General features: G+C 45.0%; 2 protein-coding genes across 3 annotated transcripts in view; one reads left to right on the forward strand and one right to left on the reverse strand.

Annotated features, from left to right (window-relative positions):
* Positions 1-21099, reverse strand: part of PELI2 (pellino E3 ubiquitin protein ligase family member 2) — a 184253-nt gene that overhangs the window by 141102 nt on the left and 22052 nt on the right. The window lies entirely within an intron of this gene.
* Positions 4824-6100, forward strand: LOC116878116 (small glutamine-rich tetratricopeptide repeat-containing protein alpha-like). The gene has a single exon (XM_032875321.1). It carries the CDS (start codon positions 4876-4878, stop codon positions 5815-5817), a length of 942 nt encoding a protein of 313 aa, XP_032731212.1. The 5' UTR covers positions 4824-4875; the 3' UTR covers positions 5818-6100.

Genomic DNA, 21099 nt, shown 5'->3' on the forward strand with positions numbered 1-21099 from the left:
TACATGGATTCACATCCTTTCATGTACCTTTTCTAAAGATTCTTTTATTTCTAGAAGACCTACATATAATAGTTGAAATACAAGATTAGAAAATATTAGAACAGATATAAAATCAAGTTTATTTCAAGAAATGGAAGCACCTCTAAAACCACATTTTGTAACAGAAGTAGTAGGTGAAGGTCAATTACACAAGAGGGTTTCTTTCTGAGCATCTGTAGTAAATGGTTTTTGTGACAACCAACCTTCAGTGCTACAGAAGCACATGATCTACAAGTGAGTTTCATTTTGGCAATATTAACCCAGCAACTGCAAAAGGAAAAAGTCCTTCAGATCATCATGAATATGTTAATTTGTCAATGACCACAAACACATTATTTTTCATATGGATACTAGGAGTTGTCAACAGCTATGCATATCATCTGAATACAGGGAGTACCTTAACAAGAATCCAAAAATCAGACCATTATAGATTTCCTTCCCAAATCTTCCAATTTATAAATTCTTGACATTTAAGACTCTTAGGAAATTTCCAGCCATATTCAGAGAGGCACAGTTTGAGAGATATGAATGACCTAAGATATATATACTGATTCATTGTATAGAGCTGTGTTATCCAATATAGTAGCCACTAGCCACATGCAGCTCTTTTTTAAAAATATTTATTTATTTTCAGGGCACCTGGGTGGCTCAGTTGGTTAAGCATCTGCCTTTAGCTCAGGTCATGATCCCAGAGTCCTGGGATCTAGCCCTGCATTGGGCTCCCTGTTCAGCGGGGAACCTGCTTCTCCCTCCTCTGCTCCTTCTGCTTGTGCTCTATCAAATAAAAATCGTTTTTAAAGAGTTATTTTCTTATTTTAGAGAGACAACAAATGAGTGCTCAGGGGTGAGGTTGGGGGAGGGGCGGAGGGAAAAGGAGGGAATCTCAAGCAGACTCCCCACGGAGCACCAAGCCCCATGTAGGGCTTGATCTCAAGACCCTGAGATCAACACCTAAGTCAAAACCAAGAGTCAGACACTTAACCAACTGGAATATCTTTTCTGTTCCACTGGTTTTTGGTTTTTGTTCTCAAGTAATACCTTGTGCCCCCAACCAGGTGCCCCAACATGCAGCTATTTAAATTTTAACTGAACTTAAATTAAAAATTCCGTTTTTCCTGCCAGCCACATTTCAAGTGCCCAATAGTCACATGTGACCAGTGGCTACCAAACTGGATGGCAGGGCTATCATCCCAGCAAGTTCAACTGGACTGGTTCTGGAACAGAGATTCAAGCAAGTCAGATCAAGAGGCATCTTCCAGGCACCTAGCCATTTGGTATTAGATCCTGAATCCTACTTTAAATTCTCCCTCAGGAGGTCCAGAATTTAATGTTTTTGGACACTGTTTCTAAGAGTTCCTCAGAATAATGCCAGCATCAAGAACACATTCTCAAACTCCATCTTCCTTCTTGAAGAGGTTTTTCTAAGTGGGAATTTAAAAAAAACAAAATGTCCTACTGTCTTTGAGGGAAAGGAAAAAGATTCTGGCACCAAAAAATGTATTTTGCTTGAGGCCTAAGCATTTTCTCTAGGGACACACTTTGGAATGTGCGATGTAAGTTCTCGCAAAGTGTGATTCACTTATAAAAATTCACTTTATAAACAACTTCCAAATTCAGACTTATACAGATATTCAAAGGGCATCTGATAAGCTGCTTTCGTTCAGATTCATGTTTTTAAGAGCCCAGAAGGGTATTTCCTTCCAACAATTACTTAAAGTAAAACAGTAAAAGTATTTGTATTAAAAACCAGGAATAAGGAAGCTTATTATGACCATTTTTACTAAGCACGGTTTGAAAAGTCCTTGCCTAATTAAAAACACTGAATTAGAAATAAGGGGAATTAACTATAGGAAAAGATACAGAACTGTTATTCCTATAATAATTAAAACAAGGTATTACTTGAGAACAAAAACCAAAAACCAGTGGAACAGAAAAGATATTCCAGAAGTAGAACCTTGACTGTAGTAAATAGGACCACTAGTCAATGGGAAAGAAATCCCATTATTCTATTGTGTAAGGAAACCAACTAACTAAAAGGAAAAAAAAAAAAAAAAGCGTTTAGAGCTGTAGCTTAACTTCCACCACAAAATTCTGAAATACGCATAAGATAAATGTGAACAATAGTCAAAACTAAAGAAAAAAAAGCCGATCGCTGATTCGGGGATATGAAAAACAATGTTCTAAACACAGTGGTGGGCGCCTGGGTGGCTCAGTCAGTTAAGTGAGGGATACCTGGTTTCACTTAGATCATGATCTAAGGGTCAGTGGGTTCAGCACAGACTCTGTCCCCCACCTCCCTTTGCTGCGATCTCCCAAAAAAAAAAAAAAAAAAAGTAAAAAAAATTACAAAGAAAAGGATTGGTACACTTATATATGTAAAAATCTAAACTTCTGCATATCAAAAGTTGTAAGATTATTTATCCAAAGCTAGAAAAAATATTGGCAATAATATGACAGTAACTTAATATCTTTAATAAGTAAATATTTTTAGAGGGGAAAAAACTGACATCCCCATAAATATACAATGGAAAAATAGACAACATGAGCAGAAAATTCAGAAAAATGAAAAAATGGCTAGTGAACACTTTTTAAATATTCAATGTCATCAGTAATTAAATAAATGCAAATTAAGGATTATTATTTGCCAATAAAATTACCAAACTATTAAAGTGACCCCTTACTGCCACACACCTCTGGAAAGAACATTAACTGGTATAATCTCTGTAAAATAACTTAGCAACATGTAGCAACACCCTTATAAAAGTACTTAGGTACTTTTATACCTAGTAATTCTATTTTGAGAGATCTATTCTCAGGACTTTATTTTGAAATGAGAGTTTTATGCACAAAGATGTTAATTATGTCATTATTCATAATGGCAAAAACTGCAAATAGCCTAAACATTCAAAAATAATGGGTTAAGTCAATCCTGTAATTCTACACAAAACTGTGTTTACTACAAATGTTTAATAGCAATGAAAAAGGATTATAAAAACCAAAATACAAAATGTACCTTTAACGTGGTCAGAGTATTTAATATTCATAGGAAAAACTGAAATACACCAGTATATTAAGTGATTATGGCTAGACATAGAATTATGTAATTTTAAAAAAATATTTTATTTATTTATTTGACAGAGAGAGAGATCACAAGTAGGCAGAGAGGCAGGCAGAGAGAGAGAGAGAGAGAAGCAGGCTCCCTGCTGAGCAGAGAGCCTGATGCAGGGCTCAATCCCAGGACCCTGAGACCATGACCTGAGCCAAGGGCAGAAGCTTTAAGCCACTGAGCCACCCAGGCGCCCCTATAATTATGTAATTTTTATTTTTCTGTGTCTCAGGCCAATGTTGAATATATTTTTAAAATCAGAATTATATACTTTAAAAAGCATATATTAAGTAAGGTAGCTGCCTTTTTATTTCTAATGGCACAGTACTGATCAATTTGGATGTGAAACAAGACACAGAAATTTAAAAATTTAAGAAATAAGTCAACTCTGAGGATAGGAAGATTTACATTTATACTCAGTAGAAGGCCACAAGGAAGCTTGAACTGTTAAATGGCTACATTCACAAATACCACTGGCACACAGATTATCAGTGGCACACAAGAAGAATTTGGCTTTTTCATAGTTGGGGAAGCTGCTAGCCTTACAAAAAGCTCTTTGCACCCATCATTCTTGTATTTCTCTGGAAATTAAGTTCTCTATGTCTACTGCGGATATTGTGACGTATGTGCTTAATTCTTTTATGCAGAATCTTCAAATTTTTACCTTACATAACTTATCATTAGAATACGAAAATGGTCTCAAGGGCTTGCAGACATAGACCTTCGTAGATTTTAAATCTGAACGCTCCTGGATTAACGAACTCCTAAAAGAATGCTCAGCACCACTTACCAGGCAACAACCTTTCCCCTCACTCACGTGTGACCACTTTCCTGCTACTTCCTCTGCAGATGAACAAGGAATTAGGCTTGATACTTACACCTTGCCCGATAAGAAGCAAGAGCAGGAATTCCTAGAATTAGAGCCTGGTTATTTATGAAACTTTGAGGGACGGGAGGATTTTCATACTCCCAAAACCACTACATCCAGACCCTGATCTTCCCGAATACTTAAAGCAGCACTACTCAGGCCAAGAAGTCCAAAAGTTCATTTTCAAAGGAGTTTGCCAAATGAACCAAAGAATACGAAGCAGGCTTCTCTGTGTCGTCCTTCTCAGAGCTTTGCATCCACTAACATGCCCCGTGAATCTCCACGTGGAACACACAGCAAGCCAGAGTTCCCCAGTCTACTTGGACTGGTATCCCACTGTCAGGGCACATGCGTAACTATTTCCTGGAACGGTGCTCTCAAGTCTGGGAGCTGCCAAGGTAGGTGCTTGCGGTCACTACCCACACAGGGGACGGCTCAGAGAAAAGAAGAGGGGTTACAAGCCACTGCACGGCATACTACTTTCCATTAACACCCATTTCCTACTTGACGTCAATTAGAAATCTATTTCAGTATAGGAAGCTTCACTTTATAGCCATTATTTTACTACACCTGCTATAAGGAAGACCGAATGTTAAAATTATAAGTTAATATGATCAAAAATGTGGGGCGCCTGGGTGCCTCAATCAGTTAAGCCGCTGCCTTTGGCTCAGGTCATGATCGAGGGGTCTGGGAATCGAGCCCTGCATCGGGCTCCCTGCTCAGCGGGGAGTCTGCTTCTCCCTCTCCGTCTGCTGCTCCCCCTGCTTGTGCTCTCCAATAAAATCTTAAAAAAAGGGGTGGGTCGGCGTTCGGCAGCCTGAGAGATCCGAAAACCCGAGGCGTGGTCCCTTCCTGTCTCAAGATGGATAACAAGAAGCGCCTGGCCTACGCCATCATCCGGTTCCTGCACGACCAGCTCCGGCACGGGGGGCTCTCATCCGACGCCCAGGAGAGCTTGGAAGTTGCAATCCAGTGCCTGGAGACTGCTTTTGGGGTGACTGTGGAAGACCATGACCTCACTCTCCCTCAGACCCTTCCGGAAATATTCGAAGCAGCCGCCGCGGGCAAGGAGGTGCCACAGGACCTGAGGAGCCCCGAGCGAACCCCACCTTCAGAGGAGGACTCGGCTGAGGCAGAGCGCCTCAAAACTGAAGGAAACGAGCAGATGAAAGTGGAGAACTTTGAAGCCGCCGTGCACTTCTACGGCAAAGCCATCGAGCTGAACCCGGCCAACGCGGTCTATTTCTGTAACAGAGCCGCGGCCTACAGCAAACTCGGGAACTACACTGGGGCTGTGCAGGACTGTGAGCGAGCCATCTGCATAGACCCATCCTACAGCAAAGCCTACGGCAGGATGGGCCTCGCGCTCTCCAGCTTGAACAAGCACACCGAGGCTGTGGCCTACTACAAGAAGGCCTTGGAGCTGGATCCTGACAACGAGACCTACAAGTCGAACCTCAAGATAGCCGAGCTGAAGTTGAGGGAGACGCCGAGTCCCACAGGAGGCGTCGGCAGCTTTGACATCGCTGGCCTGCTCAACAACCCCAGCTTCATGAGCATGGCGTCCAACCTAATGAACAACCCACAGGTTCAGCAGCTCATGTCCGGCATGATTTCGGGCGGCCACAACCCGCTGGGGACTCCCGGCACCAGCCCATCACAGAACGACCTGGCCAGTCTCATCCAGGCCGGCCAGCAGTTCGCCCAGCAGATGCAGCAGCAGAACCCAGAGTTGATAGAACAGCTCCGGAGTCAGATCCGGAGTCGGACCCCCAGTGCCAGCAACGACGACCAGCAGGAGTGACCGCCCACCCCTCCCAGTGCCACCAGTTCTTTCCCACCGACCGGAGGCCGTCTCGCATTTTGCCGTCTTCTCCCCTTGGACCACCCAAGAGAGAAAAAGAAACAGAAATCGGACCTGCATGTTAAGATGGATTTTTGTTACTCCCTCCGCCGTCCCCTCCCTGTTTGTAGTCTCCCGCGGCCCCTAGACCCTTCTCGAAACAGAGCCAGCAAGCTGTGAACGCAGACCAGCACTGACCTCTCCCAGCCCCCTGAAAACTCCTCCAGGGAAGCGTCTTCTAGACCGCCCCAGGCTGGGGTTGTCCTCAAGCCGCTCTCCAGGAAGCCTGCCCATTTTGTGCTGAGCTGTGTCGGGGACACCCACGGCTCCCAGAGCCCCTTTCTGCAGCCCCGTGGTCTGTCCTCAGACGAGACATGAAAAGCCAATTCTGAGTCGACCTTGGCCTCCCCAGCCGCGCCCTGCTCGGATGAGCTCACTGCCAGCCGCGGTCTGGGCACCAGTGGCCGCCCTGCCCCTCAGACCGTGGGTTTTCATTTGAGGAGCTCTTCAGACACATTTTCCTAAAAGACAATTTCCGTGACCTTGCACCCCTGTTGGGAGCAGGGGTGGGACCGTCCTGGGGTACAAGGGACCAGGTACTGGGACTTGACTTCCAATCAAGCATTTGGATGGACACGTGTCTCATCTCTGATCCTCTTGTCCCAGTACTCATGACCGACAGACCCCAAACCCGTCCCCAGCTGGGTGTCCAGCCCACTGCCCTTCTGTCCACAGATGATCCTGCCGGCCGGCATGCTGGGTCCCTGGCAGGCTCTCCTGTCCTGTTCAGGGCTGGGGAGCCAGCAGGGGTCCCTGGTGCCCCACACCCCCGCCTCGGCCTGACATTGCCAGACAGCCACCAGAGCTGCTCCCAGCGGGGCAGGAGTGCCAGCCATGGCCGGACAGCCCGCCCAGGACACAGGGCCACTGTGGATGTGCCCTCGGCTTCCACTTGGGCGGGATGGGGGGAGGGCAGGTCTGCAGGCACCAATGTTGGCATCTGGATCGTGTGAGGTTCCCTCATGGTCTGGGCCGTCTGGGAGGTAGACCCAGTACGTGTGCGTTGTAGGTAACTAGTGGGAAGACGGGCCACTGCCAGCCACCCGCAGTCCGTCCCATGTCTGGCGAGATGTGTCCTAACTTGAGTGCTAGCCACGGTGACAAGAAACGTGTGGGGGAATAAACAGGCATCACGACCTCTGCTCAAAAAAAAAAAAAAAAAAATCTTAAAAAAAGAAAAAAACTTTAAAATATTGAAAATATATATGGTTATAAATGCAAGGCTTCCTGTAACTTACGTCCTTGGTATATTCATGACAATTAATGATAAGCTACAGTAAAGGAAGAGCTAAAAATGAAAAACTGGGAGGTCAAAACCATAAACACAGCTCCCCAACCCTTCTCATGATTGACCCAAAGACCTCTTTAGGCCTCTAAACAAGACCTGTGCAGGACCGGAAGCTCCAGGTTCCTGAGACCTACAGGAATCACAACATAGCTCAGCCACCCAAAAACCTCCCAAAAGGAGGCCAGCAAGGAAGCCAGGTCTTTGGTTTTTCCTGTCCCTCGATACTCGTTCTCCCTGCTTCCTTTTAGCAAAATAACCATAATCATTGCTGTATACACAATACTTCCATCGTGCCAGGTACAGTCCTGAATGCTCTACATATATTAATGTAATCCTCGCCACAACCTGGTGACAAAGGTACCCCCGTCTTAAAGACCACAGAAGAGGCACAGAGAGGTTAAGCAACTTCCCCAGAGTCTCACAGCCACTCAGTGGCAAGGCAAGAACCCCTGAGTTACCCTTGGAGCTCAGTGTGGTCATGACACTATTTGGGACAATAAGACCCTAAATGATGTATACAAGTTCCAGCTCCTCTTTACAGTTGAGACCACTTTTCCTGACCATTCTCTTCCCTAAGGGCTGGAATGCAGACGGGAAATAGGACAGCTTGTACTGTGCGACACCAATTCTGAGTGCTAAAAGGAGCCTGGCTTCTTCCTGACCCTGTGCACTAGTCACCTAGGACGGCACGATGCTGGGCTATTTCAAGAGAGGAAACATCTATTAGAGTTCAGCTAGGTTATTTTAGGTAATATTTTGGAGTATCTTTAAGTATCATTTTGTTCTTAGCCCCAAACTTGCTCCATTTTAACTAAACTCTACTAGTAATTTGTTTCTTAATAACTTGGTTCTCAGCTTTGATCCAGGTAAGAGCTATAACTTACGAAATGCTGACTTGACACTATCCTAAGTGCCTTACATGTATTGACTCATTTAATGTTAATAAACTTACAGGGGAGGGGAGCTTGTAAATACCCCCTTCAACAGAGGAGAAACTGAGGCACTGGCTGAGCCACCCACCCACCATCCCAGAGCTGAGAGGTGACGGAGCCACGGTGAAAATCCCAACACTCTGATTAAGTCCTCACTAAACAGGTGTGTTCCATCGGCTGAGGTCTGGTCAAGTTCCCGAAACATGCTGAGGCAAGTGCGGTTCTCGCAGGAAGGCACGCCATTTACTACACAGAGCGTGGTTCTAGAACAGGACTGTGGGGAGTGCTGAGGGAATGCTGAAGGTGGAGCCCCTGGGCCCAGTCGGTAGGAGGCAGATACAAACAAGGCTCACAAGAGTTCACTGGAGAGGAAACCATCGGGCAATGCATTGGGTCGGAAGCACAAATTCTCCAGTAGATGGAAGACGAGGGCAGGGTAGAACAGGAGGGACTTGACAGGCAAGGGCCCTGGGCCCTGAAGCCCCTGCACTTGCTCTCCGAGTTACCAAGAGGCCTCACATGGCACCACCAGAGCCACCAACTCCCATTCAAATTCATTTCACCCTTTCTCAGCTCCAGCTGTCGACATGACAAGGGTACCTCCTGCCACGCTCGTTTTCTTAAGTTCTTATTGCTCCAAAAGTAATCTCACAGATTCTGTAAGGTCTGAAGCAACCTTGGGCACCGCCTGGCCCAGCCTCTCCCTGCTGGCGAGAGGCCAGCCTGCCCTGGAGACAGAAGGCCAGCCAGCCATCTGCCGCCGCTGCGGCACCAGCGGAGGCCAGGTCTCTGCGGAAAGTCTCCTGTCAGTTAAACCGCACTTCTTTCCTGTGTCCACCCAGTGTCCGTATCAAGTCTCTCCAGCAAACACAAAGGAGACTTCCCCCTTACCTGCTTGATGGCCTTTTAGAGATTGAGAATTGTGGAAGTAAAAGGTCGTCAAGATAGTTTCCAAGTACAGTAAATACCTCAAAATGTATAAACGGATATTTAAATATTCTTATTTATGTGAAATCTTACTCCCCCAAATTCATTAACAAACACTCTACCCCTCAGTATTGCACCAAATAGAGAAGTTAACCTGAAAAAGTTGAAGTGACTACTGAAGGAATTTTAAAATGGTAAAAAAACAAAACAAAACAACAACAAAAAAACCCTGGAAGAGTAATGGACAATGCGCTCCATGATAAGATTACACCAGATCCACATACAAGGGCATTCATTAAAATTCAACTTCATTCTTAAACTCTGTTTAAGTGCGTTTCTTTACTTTGGCTATACATAGGGAACCTGTCACCTTCAAGATGGCATTTTGGCAGTGAATGCTGGATCCAAGAGTTAACCACCAGACACACTTGGCAGTTCCATAGTGCTTTTTGCCAGTGACATAATCCCCCATAACATTTCCTCCTCAGACTGGTTTGTTTTTGAGAAGATCAAAGCACTTTACCTTATTTATCCTTACACCTGCCCTGAGAAGCAAGGTAGCAAGAGATCTAAGTTACTAAAGTTTCCTCTAAATATTGGTAATATCCATCCCTCGCACTGCTAGAAAGGCTAGGCTTGTACACAACATAGCTGGGGTCAAAACAGAAAGTTATAGGAAAGCAGGACCTGTTAAGTCTCCCACCACTACCATCAAAAAAGGAAGAAGGCAGGGGGGAAAAATGTGTTCTGCACATGAGAGGAAAGACATTAAAGGTCCTTTAAAATGAACAAAATATTTGCTTTATCCTCTGAAAGCTACTTGAGCTCTTAAACCAAGGTAAATATAAAGTATATGGTATTTTAAATAGAGATCTTAACGCTTCATTCACAGATGCTGCAAAGGTATGAGAAATGATATAATCTGCAAATGAGCAGAGCCAACAGGACTCTCGAAGGTCGGGTAAAAAAATTAATCTAGCAGAAGGACAAAAAGATTTTTCACCATTGTGATATAGTTGAAAAAGTAAAAGGTGGGCTCCAATCTCCAAGGAAACTGGAATTACTGAAGCCGGATGGAGAAATACTTGGTGAGGAGATGGATGCTTCCATTTCTCCCCTCACGGCATTGTCTTCGTGGGCTCCCGTGCTCCTTCGGGCGGGCGCTATTTTACAAAGCATGATTCTGTGTGTGATTACACTTGGCAAGTTGTAGAAATAAAGAAGGATAAAGAATGAACTGCAGTGTCCAGAATATCTAACCAGGATGGAGCAGAACTATGCATGAAGAGAAATTTAAACGGGAAAGAAGTACCTTATATGCAAAGCCCTCGCTTATCAGTAATCATGGGTATGTGGTTTAAAGCTTACCTAATAGGTTCATGCATTTTGGCATCTAACTTCACAACTCTTCTTTCAATTTGATTACCGCTCTGATTTAAATGTTTATTTACCTTCGTGGCAGGATCCATGCATCCTGAGGCTAACGGGGAGGGGGGATACTTAGGCCCTAGTATAAAGGATTTGGTGAAATATAATTCTACAGTTTCTGAGCATGAGGGCTTCTGATTCCAGAAACCACAGAAGGAGGTGGTGTCGCTTATGAAACTCTTTCAGTCAGCAGGTGGGTTTGGGTCTAGACCTCCCTGAGAGGCACAGAGTGACCCAACATGCCTTGTCCCAGCGCTCACAGATGGCTTCTCACTTCCCACAGTGTCTACTTTCACCCACCTTTCACCCAGACTCCTCAGCTCCTTACCTGCAAAACCTCACCAAGTCCACCTCTGGTGTCACACACTGTCTAGAAGCCAGGGTCCCAAACTGCAGAGAACTCCTGCTACCAAGGAGTACAGAGCCCAGCCCAGAGGACAGAGCAGCGGGCACATGACTGCAGTACTCAGACCAAGTCCCATAGAGAGGCATGTAAAGGGCAGGGAGGCAACAGGAAGAGTGGGGCAGGCTGGGGGAAGGGGAGGTAAGGTATCTAGGAAGGTTTGGGGTAGCCTGGGCACCTACATGCAGTCTTGGAGGGATGAACTTTGGGGTTCAGAGCGGACCAGGGTGGGAAAGGACAGTTCTACCCGACAACCAGGGCAGGGTCTGCGAAGGCCAGAAGCTCCAGAGAAGGAGGGACATCTGAGCAGCCCCGAGCAGTCCCACGAGGCTGGAGGCTGTACTTGGGGGACCAGAGGCAGATGGGGGCCCGCACCGTGAAGGCCCTTTCACACCAAAGAACTTTTACCCTTCATCCTCAAGGCAACACGGACCACACACATTTTTACGCAAATCCTAACAGGGTCATGAAAACTGCTTGGCATTGCTAACAGATCCCTCCAGAAGCATCAGGATGTGGCAAGGACAGGCTGGGAGAGAGAAAAGGAAAGGAATCAGGAGGCAGCAGACCTGGCAGGGGCAGCAAAGAGGAACCAGACTAGAGGAAAAATTTGAAATTCAGTGACCCGTGAGATGCGGGAGGGAAGCATCTGGGCTGACTTCCAGGTCCCGGTTTGCATCATGGCTTGGGGTGCCAATTACAGAGATGGAATCAAGGGAAAGGAGGCAGATTTAAGGAGAAGAGATGCACCAATCTGGGCAAGGCATTCATATTGTGACCGAAAGGTATGAGGTAATCTGTAATTCCTATCTAACGCTATTACAGCATTAAACCTCAACCTGTCTGTTCCCAGGCTATTTACACATAAAACATTCAGTCTTGTACCTAATCTGATTCCAAGACAACCTGTCACACTAATAACGCCGTGGTCAAAATACTCCAGTGGTAAAGACCAAAAGATACTCTAGCTCTCCTTTTCAACACACACCCCAACCATACACTGAAATACCCACTCCTCCACCACATTGCTGGCTTCTCCCTAACTTTCTAGAAGCTGGGCCAGAGTATTCCATTGCAAGGCAGACAGACAGAAGGGTGTTGTTTTAACCCAGATGGAGATCAAACGGGTAGTTTTCCCCCAGATTCCCGTGTCAGACAGAAAGTTCACATAAAACCAGAGCCCATAAAGAGAAAAACACTGAACAGAATGAAAGCAATATTCTCTCCAGACGCCATCCTGCAAACTTGGTGTTGCTGAAGGAATGTAGAACACCTAGCAGGAGACAGCAGCGACCTAACCCACCATGCTGATTTCATGTCCTCTCCTCCCTCCGCCCCATATACATAATCACTTGTCACCGATAAGACCATACACAGTAAGATGCTACAGCTGAAAAAGGAGCTTGGCAGTTTCTTCAAAAGAAGTTAAAGATATACTTCTTATATCCAGTAACTCCACTCCTAAATATCTACCTAAGGGAAATGAAAACCTAGGTCTATGCAAAGACTTGTAAGCGAAGGTCCATAACCACATTATTTACAGTAGCCAAAAATCAGAAACAAGGCAAGGGTCCGCCCATCTGCTGATGAATGGATAAGATGAGGTACCTCCATCCAATGGAAAGTCATTTCGTCATGAAGAGGAACGAAGTTCTGACGTGTACCACAACAGGGGGAAGCTCCAAAACGTCTAGAAAATGAAACAGGCTTGTGTCTACAAGAGACTCCAGGCTCTATGAGCCTATTGATAGGTATTTCTAGAAATGGCAAAATTACAGAGACAGAAAGCAGATTGGTGGCTGCCTGGAGCTAGGGGTGGGAGCAGAATTCACTACACTGGCATGAGGGAACACTACAGGGGACAGAAATGTTCTGCAACTGGACTGTGAGTGAATATATCAACCTGCAGGACCGCGGAGCCATGCGCTGAAATAGGTAAATGGAATACGGCACAGACACTCTAGCGCCAGCTGTAAAAAAGACACTATTCATCAACAGAAAAATGAAGACTTTAATCCTAGAGTGTTCTATAAAACAAGTGAACTATTTCTCTACATGTAAACACCAGAATTGTGTAAAGTATTGTGTTCGAAGCCTACCATCAGCTCCAGAAGTCCTCCTTTGTAGGACATCACCTTCTCACAGCCCTGAACCACCCATGCCACCAGGCTCCCCTGGCCTTCCCCACACTGTTCGTTCTCTAGCTCCTTCTCATCCTTTGAGTTTTGCCCCAAATGCCAACATCTCACCCACGATCCCAGTACAGCACCAACTCATCACATGGCAACTGCACTTGCCCAGCTCTCTCTACTGAACCCTGGTTTCTCTAACAGGGATTCACATACCTATTCTTAGGGGTGTGGGCTTTCTATTTTCTTTTCCAGCATCCCAGTTCATCCGGCATTTAGAATCAAGATGGAGCAAACTATTAACCCTTTAGTTGTCTAGCATGAGCAAGAAACCAACAGAGGCAGACCTAATATGCAGATGAGGCATTTGGGTCAGCAGAAGGCCAAATGAAATTCAGAACAAAGACTACTGCAGTTCCAAGAGCAAACTGCTGGTGGGAAGTCTGAGTCATATCATGGCAGCAGAGGCATGCCAAACTTAAAAGCCTTGGCCCCTGTGAGTCAATGCAGTATTTTGGATCGCAAATGGTGCTCTTGTTTTAGCAAAACAATATCATCTGTCACGTTAAATTAATATAGTTAATTTGGATTTCAGGGACTCTAGTTTTATAGTGCATCACAAATTGGCAATTGGAGATAGAAGTACAAAGGGTGTATTCCTAGGGACACAGTTGTACATACCTAAGTAACATTATAACAGTAATGTAAGTCAACACAGGGCATGCCAGATAATTTTTTTCCCTTTTGAAACACTAGCATGCATTACTGAAGTCAGAAAAGCAGCACTAGAATATTTATACTTTCATAGCAGAGTCCTTATCTTTTCCTCTCTACAGCCCAAATGCATGGCTTAGAAGAAACCCTCAAAAGACAGGATTGAATAAATGACCGTTCGTATGACTCCAAAACAGCAAAAACGTGAATTGCCACTATTTGTTAATGCCCTGAACTACTCTATTTCAAAGCTTCAAACAATGGGAAGGTATCCTTTTCTCCAAGGTAGAGAAACTCACCAAGCAGAACCTGTAGCAAGGGTTGGGGGGGGTGGTAAGGATGGGAAAAGGGATGGCAGGGATTCTGAGAAAGAGGTGGATTTCAGTCTTTCTGTGAACTATTTCAGTATTAACCCAAGATAAAGAGAATGTTTGTCAAACATTTCCTTGGAATCTAGGGTTTAACCCAACACCCATCTTTTGGTCTCTTTCTGCCCCCTTCCAAGCTGGGTGCTATGGCTTCATTTCTCTTGCTTAATGGAAACACTGGCAAAGGGGAAATTTGGTGATCAAGAAATCTTAGGATGATCATCTTACTCATTTTGTTCCTTCAACAGTGAGTCACTGTACCAGGAATCATACCAAGTTTGGGGCCACAGGGCAAGACTGATTAGGGGTCCAGTGAGGAAGACCATAAACAAGATCATCAGCAACAGGGAAAACTGTCCATCTCCACTGGCAGTACTAGTTTATATTCATCACTTATAAATTTTACACAGAAAACAGCGCTTAAAAACCAAACCCTACCTGGTTCTCTAGAAGGCATGGATTAGCAATTCCGTTACTGCTTCTCTTAAGAGGTACAATGGTCAGGTTTATACGTCAATTCTGCTAAGCCGCAATCCCCACTCACTCACATGCTTCTGTAGGTATTACTATGAAGGTATTTTTAAGATATGAAGTCCATACTTGGGTGATTTTAAGTAAGGACAATTATCCTAGGTACGTGTGTGGGCCTTAATTCAATCAGCTGAAAGGCCTTAAGAGCAAAGCTAAGGCTTCCTTGAAGAAACCAGGTCTGTGGACAGCAGCTTCTGTCCACTGGATTCCAGCTGTGCCCACCAGCCCCCACAAGCATAAGAGACCACTCCTTGCCACAAATCTAATAGGCCTTCTACTAGTTCTGTCTGGATATTCGGTAGACAACAGGAACCGGGTTTCTCATTACCTAAGAAAGAAGTTAGAAATAAGAGGGGAATTGGGGCGCCTTGGTGGTGCCGTCAGTTAAGCATCCGAATCTTGGTTTCAGCTCAAGCTGTGATCTCAGGCTCCTAGGATCCAGCCCTGCTCTGGGCTCGGCACTCAGCCCAGAGTCAGCTTAGGTTTCTCCCTCCTTCTGCCCCTTCCCCCTCCCTGCAATAAACAAATCTTAAACAAAAAAAGGAAAAAGAGAAAAAGAGGGAAGTCTAGAATACATGATGTGGTACTGGACTGGGCTCAGGAGCCAGTACAAACTAGCACTAGATATATTTACACGGAAGTAGAAATAGCAACACGGATGCAAGTGTAGGTGAGTATACACCGGGTTTTCCTTGCTGGGTCCATTGAGGGGGCCTGGGAGCAAAGATAGGCCACTACCACTGAGCTCACTTAACACCCAGACCTTAGTTTCTAATCATCAGTCTCCGATAAAAGGACACAAGGCTCCTTGGAAAAGTGGTTGATTTCAGTAATGCAGCAGAGAAAAATGCAAGGTAAGCCTGAAACATCTCTGGTGTCAGAAAACAAGAAAGTGCTAGACAAAGGCTGGGCATGTCAAAAGGACACGGGAGTCAACCTGAAGGAGCTCCCAGTGGCCAAAATTGGAACAATTTGAGCAAAAAAAAACAGTAATACTTTTGGATTATAACTCCTAAAGAGATCCACAATTCATTCTGGTATGAATGATAAAAACATAAACGGAGAGAGGACAGCTCTTCTGCACAGAAGAATTCCAATCAGGAAATGTAAAAGTAAGGTTACAGAGGAGAAATGATGCATTGCCTTGGCCAACTGATCAAGGGAAGACCTTTCATCTATGCACACTCCTCACACACACCACCCTGAGGAGAGCCCATCACTTCCATGCACTTCTCACCTGCACAACCTCGGTCTCCTCATGAGAACAGGCCAGACCAAGTTGAGAGACAACGAATACAAGTCCGACCCGTACTCCTCAAAAGAGTCATGGTCATGAAAGGTTGAGGAACCGTCACCGACTGACGGAGACCAAGGAAACAAGATGGCTAATGTGATGCAAAATTCTGGACTGGATCCTAGAAAGGAAAAGAAGCACCAGCGGAAAAACTAGTGAAATGCATCTAAGGGCTGTGGTTTCCTAGCATCGTAACAGTGTTAATTTCCTGGTTTCTGTCATTATTCTATGGTTATGATAGCCTTAGAGGAAGGGAAGGATGTACAAGAACTCTCTGTACTATTTTTGCAGTTTTTGTAGAAGATTAAAATTATTCAGAGAGCTACAGTTAAAAAAAAATTATCTAAATCTGGCCCCACATTTTTAAAAAGTTTTAAATGTAGTGCAGTAGTCTAGATCTAATTTAAGAAGAGGAAGACTGTACTCCTATTTTTACTAAAAATTGTCAATCTTTAGGTTTCTTTTAAAAGTATGCCATTATGGGGATGCCCGGGTGGCTCAGTAAGTTAAGCATCTGCCTTCAGCTCCAGTCATGATCTCAGGGTGCTGGGATCGAGCCCCACGTTGGGCTCCCTGCTCAGTGGGCAGCCTGCTTCTCCTTTTCCCTTTGCCCCTCCACCTGCTTGTGCTCGCTCTCTCAAATAAAGAAATTCTTAAGAAAAATAAAAGTATGCCATTATAATCTCAACCTCTTCATTTAAGATAAAAACAAAACAAAAATCTGTACTAACCTATAAAAAAGAAACTGAACTGAGAATTTTGTAAAGGACCAATGTACATGTAATGATGTCTTTATAAGTGTGCAAAGAGAAGGGCTTGAAAGATTCATCCATTCATTTATTCCTTAATAAATTTCTAATAAGCCCTGACAATATTCCAGGCACTTGCCAGCTACAGGATCCTACTGTGACACGGTCCTCCTGCTTCTCGGAGCTCACATTCTGGGGAGATAGAGAGAGAGAGAGAGAGACACAGACAGACATGGTCGGGGAGGGACAAAAACCCAGTAAACAGATATAAATACCAACAAGGATATGGTCTCTAAAAGTCGCAGAATGTTGTGACAGACTCAGGGTAGGGGAAAGAACACATAAGCCCATGCCAGATGGCCAGGGCCTGAGAAGCCACTGACCAGTGTAAGTCGGGTGACACACAGGACACGGTTCATTCTGGCCCGCCCCCTGCCATGTGGGTGTGCCCTGCAAAGGGGCGGGAAGGGATGGGGTGGTGGCAGTCCCCTCATGTGGTGCAACCTGTGAGTGCTTCCCTTTCCCCTTCACACAGGTCTGCTGTATGTCCACATCTTCAACAGTGAAAGGTTAGAGCCGCCTTAAGAAAAGGTACTTGTTGGGGCGCCTGGGTGGCTCAGCAGGTTAAAGCCTCTGCCTTCAGCTCAGGTCATGATCCCAGGGTCCTGGGATCAAGCCCCGCATCGGGCTCTCTGCTCAGCAGGGAACCTGCCTCCTCCTCTCCCTCTCTGCCTACCCCTCTGCCTACTTGTGATCTCTGTCAATAAAAATGGATAAAATCTTTAAAAAAAAAAAAAAGAAAAGAAAAGAAAAGGTAGTTGTAGGGATGCCTGGGTGGCTTAGTTGATTAAGCCGCTGCCTTCAGCTCAGGTCGTGATCCCAGCGTCCTGGGACTGAGTCCCACATTGGGCTCCTTGCTCGGCAGGGAGCCTGCTACTTTCTCTGCCTCTGCCTGCTTGTGTGCTCTCTCTCTCTCTCTGATAAATAAATAAAATCTTAAAAAAAAAAAAAAGAAAGAAAAGAAAAGGCACTTGTAAAAAGAAAAAGAAAAACTTGAGGTACCTCAATGAGCCACTGCTCTAGATCTGTATGTTTCTAATAACCTTGGGATTCTTCTAAGAATCGTGTTCAGGAAAAAGAGAAATTTCATTTTCCTATTTGGGAGGAAATAGCTCTCTATGAAACATACTCCATGTGTTTCTGAAGTCAAAGATCTTTTGACTAAGAAGCTCAGAGTTAGAAGAGGAGCTATCGCCTCCAGGCATTAAACTCCTAACACTCTGAAAATTCACTGTGAAATACCTGAGCATAATCACTGGGAAAGGGGAGCAAATTCCTGCCATCAGCCCCACATACTCTCAGGCAGTGCCCTGGATAGGACGAAACCCCTCAGATATACCAGCACTTAAGAAGCAGCATGTCCCAATTTCACCTCAAGATCTATAAATAGGTAATTTAGTGCTTAGTTACCTGAAGAAAACTTGAATTTAAAGCATAAGCAAAAACGTTAAAGGTAGAACACAGATCACTAGCAATATGTCAAGTTCTGCTCATGAGTCCACAGCTACCTCTTACCTCAAAGGCCCCTGATGGGGGATGGGCAAGTTCAGGACAGAGTTAGACATCACTGCTCATGAAAGAACTCTCTGGAACTAGAAAAGGGCAGAACTACACCAATACTGTACTGAATGGCTATGCGGACATGCCCTGCATTTGCTTAAGCAAATTCCACCTCAGAAAAATCTTAACAGACCAGGGGATGGGTGTTTATTTGCCTAACCGGCCAGTCACACACCAGCCAGTCTTCACACACATTCCTGAAGCTAGGGCACCAAAGGCTCATGTGAGACTCTGTTCTACCAGCTACTCCGCACTTAATTTTCCAGACCTATACACATAGTAGACAATGCCTGAGAATTATGAAATATTTTCATTTTTTAGTCAGACTGTTGCTTTCCATACCAATTAAAACAAGTTACACCTTTAGAGGAGAGGACTGGTGTTAACCGAACTTACTGTGGTAATCACTTTACAACATACGTCAAGTCAAGGAATTATTTACAAGGGATATAAATTTACAATGCTGTAGGCCAATGGTCTCGAAACTAAAAGAAAACCAACCAAACAGAATGACCAGTATCACTTTTATCTCAACCAAGGGAAGCCCCAAATTACAAAGAAATAGTACCATGCAACTGCCATCCCAGCCTGATGGGCCAAGCCTTGCCCAGAGGCCTCTTGGGCTCCAACCAAATCAGACAGGACATGGTTTTTTATATTACTGAAGTAATGTGCTCTTTGGCCGATAGGACAACTCAACAGGGAGGTACCAGGGGAGAGAGACAGACATGAGACACTCAGCTGCTATATCAACTTCCAAGTGCTCTGGCCAGCCAACCTGACAAGCTCCTCGCATCTGCCCATTCTCCTGGCCTTCACTCCCATGCCTGCAGAAGTGCAGTCAACTCTGGATAAGAACTCGACTGCCCACGTGTCCACTAGGCCCCATGCACTCCAGTTCCAGCCATCAGTTTTTCCCCTGTCCTGCAGGTGAGCCAAAATTTCCAACTCAAAATACTGAGTCCTTGGCACCAAGTTAAACACTAAAATTTTAAGCCTCGCACATTCTCCCTTCCTGCCGTCATTTGATAAAGAGAGGCCGAAAAAGACCCTCTTCTGGAGGGTTAGCGATCTTGCTGAGGGCTATGCTGGGTCTGCACATAACCCCTTCGTAGGATAATCTTTACTTAGAAATGCTCATAACTTCAAAGGAGTCATTTTCAAAGATTTGCTTAAATTCAACATGCTTTTCTTTTTAGACCTCACTGTGAAGAAGCGGTATTGTTGCATCTGCTGTGGCTTTTACCACTTTTGGAAAAATTAGACTTGCACCTAATAAGAATATATCCAAATGGTTTGCTTTAAGCAACCACTGAGACTGTTTTAAGTCATTTTAAATGGATATCTGGGATTGGGCGTAAGAGTTTATGGGTGTTTTGCGGGGAGGGGGATGTTACTAACTATTCTCTGCAAGTCCCAAAGACGTTAACAGGAAACATGCATCAGTTCCATGAAGTCACCAACTTTACAGAGTCGCCCCACTCGGCCGCACATCTGGGGCACAATGCACAGTTCAGCCATGATCAATGAGGCTGCATTTTCATTTCATTCAGACATGTGCTAACATGCTAATCAGGGAGGAAACAGAAGGCGGAAGTCAGAAAGGCCCATTTTCAGACTAATGAAAGCCAATTTACACAGCAGTGAAATGCCCTACCAGTGATAAGCCTCGAATATGAAAATCCCACCTCTCCTTCTCAACAAGGGTATACGCCACCCTTTCCAGAGAAGGGAGCCCGATTTTTACAACTAGAAAGCTTGCTGAGTGGGAGAGCTATGGGGTGGGGTTATGTCCCTATTAGCCCTAGTTTTTCTATTCTTCATCTGTGCCAGTGGAGGCTGTCGGGTTACCGGAACTGTAGTCTTAGAAAATTAACTTAAAAATTTTTTTTGCAACGTGGAAGAGCAATGACGACGGAAAGCCGAAACGCAAAAGGCAGTAAGCAGGACACACGCACACACGCACGCAGGCACGCACAAAGGCCTTCAGGCACTTGACTGAAAAGTAAATTTAAGATTTAGAAAAATAAAGCAAAATATTATCACACCCGAGAAGAGGACAATAAGGAACAGTTCACAGGGTGAAAGGGGAGAACAGGCAGGGGAACAGGAGTTGGTTCAATAAGAAATGAACTAGGCACACCTGGGTGGCTCAGTGGGTTAAAGCCTCTGCCTTCAGCTCAAGTCATGATCTCAGGGTCCTGGGATCAAGTCCCACGTGGGGCTCTCTTGCCCCCCTGCCTGCCTCTCCGCCTACTTGTGATCTCTGTCTGTCAAATAAATAAATAAAATCTTAAAAAAAAAAATAAGAAATGAACTTTAAGGGCACTAAAAGTAAAACTACAGGGTATACTTAGGAAATACACACTGGCATACAGAATACAAACAGACTAATTTTCAATACAGATTCATAATCAGTCTAAGACAATTAAATCTTGAAACTACCAAACACAAAGGAAACCCAGTACTTCTCAATCCCACTCTGTATGGCAGCCCCAAGGCGCTCTTCCTCTGACCCTCTCTCCTCCTACTCCACCTGCCTCGCGCCCATCTGTCTCCCTTCCCTGCCTCTCTCCCCCTACCACCAACCAGCACCAAACCAAGGGAAATGATCCGGTAAGTAATGCCCTATCCTTTAGGGTGTCGGAGAAGCAAGGCACACAGTCACATCACTGAGGATTCTGTGGCTTTTCCAATGAGTCCACCTCCACCCAGCTGTCCCTGCAAGCTTGGAAGTCCCTCCAGCTCCCCGTGGGCAGACCAACTTGAATTACTTTTGTAACCCCCATCCTCCGCCTCC

This window comes from Lontra canadensis, unplaced genomic scaffold (assembly GCF_010015895.1).
Source record: "Lontra canadensis isolate GAN:19392208 unplaced genomic scaffold, GSC_riverotter_1.0 scaffold55, whole genome shotgun sequence".
Lineage (NCBI taxonomy): Eukaryota > Metazoa > Chordata > Mammalia > Carnivora > Mustelidae > Lontra > Lontra canadensis.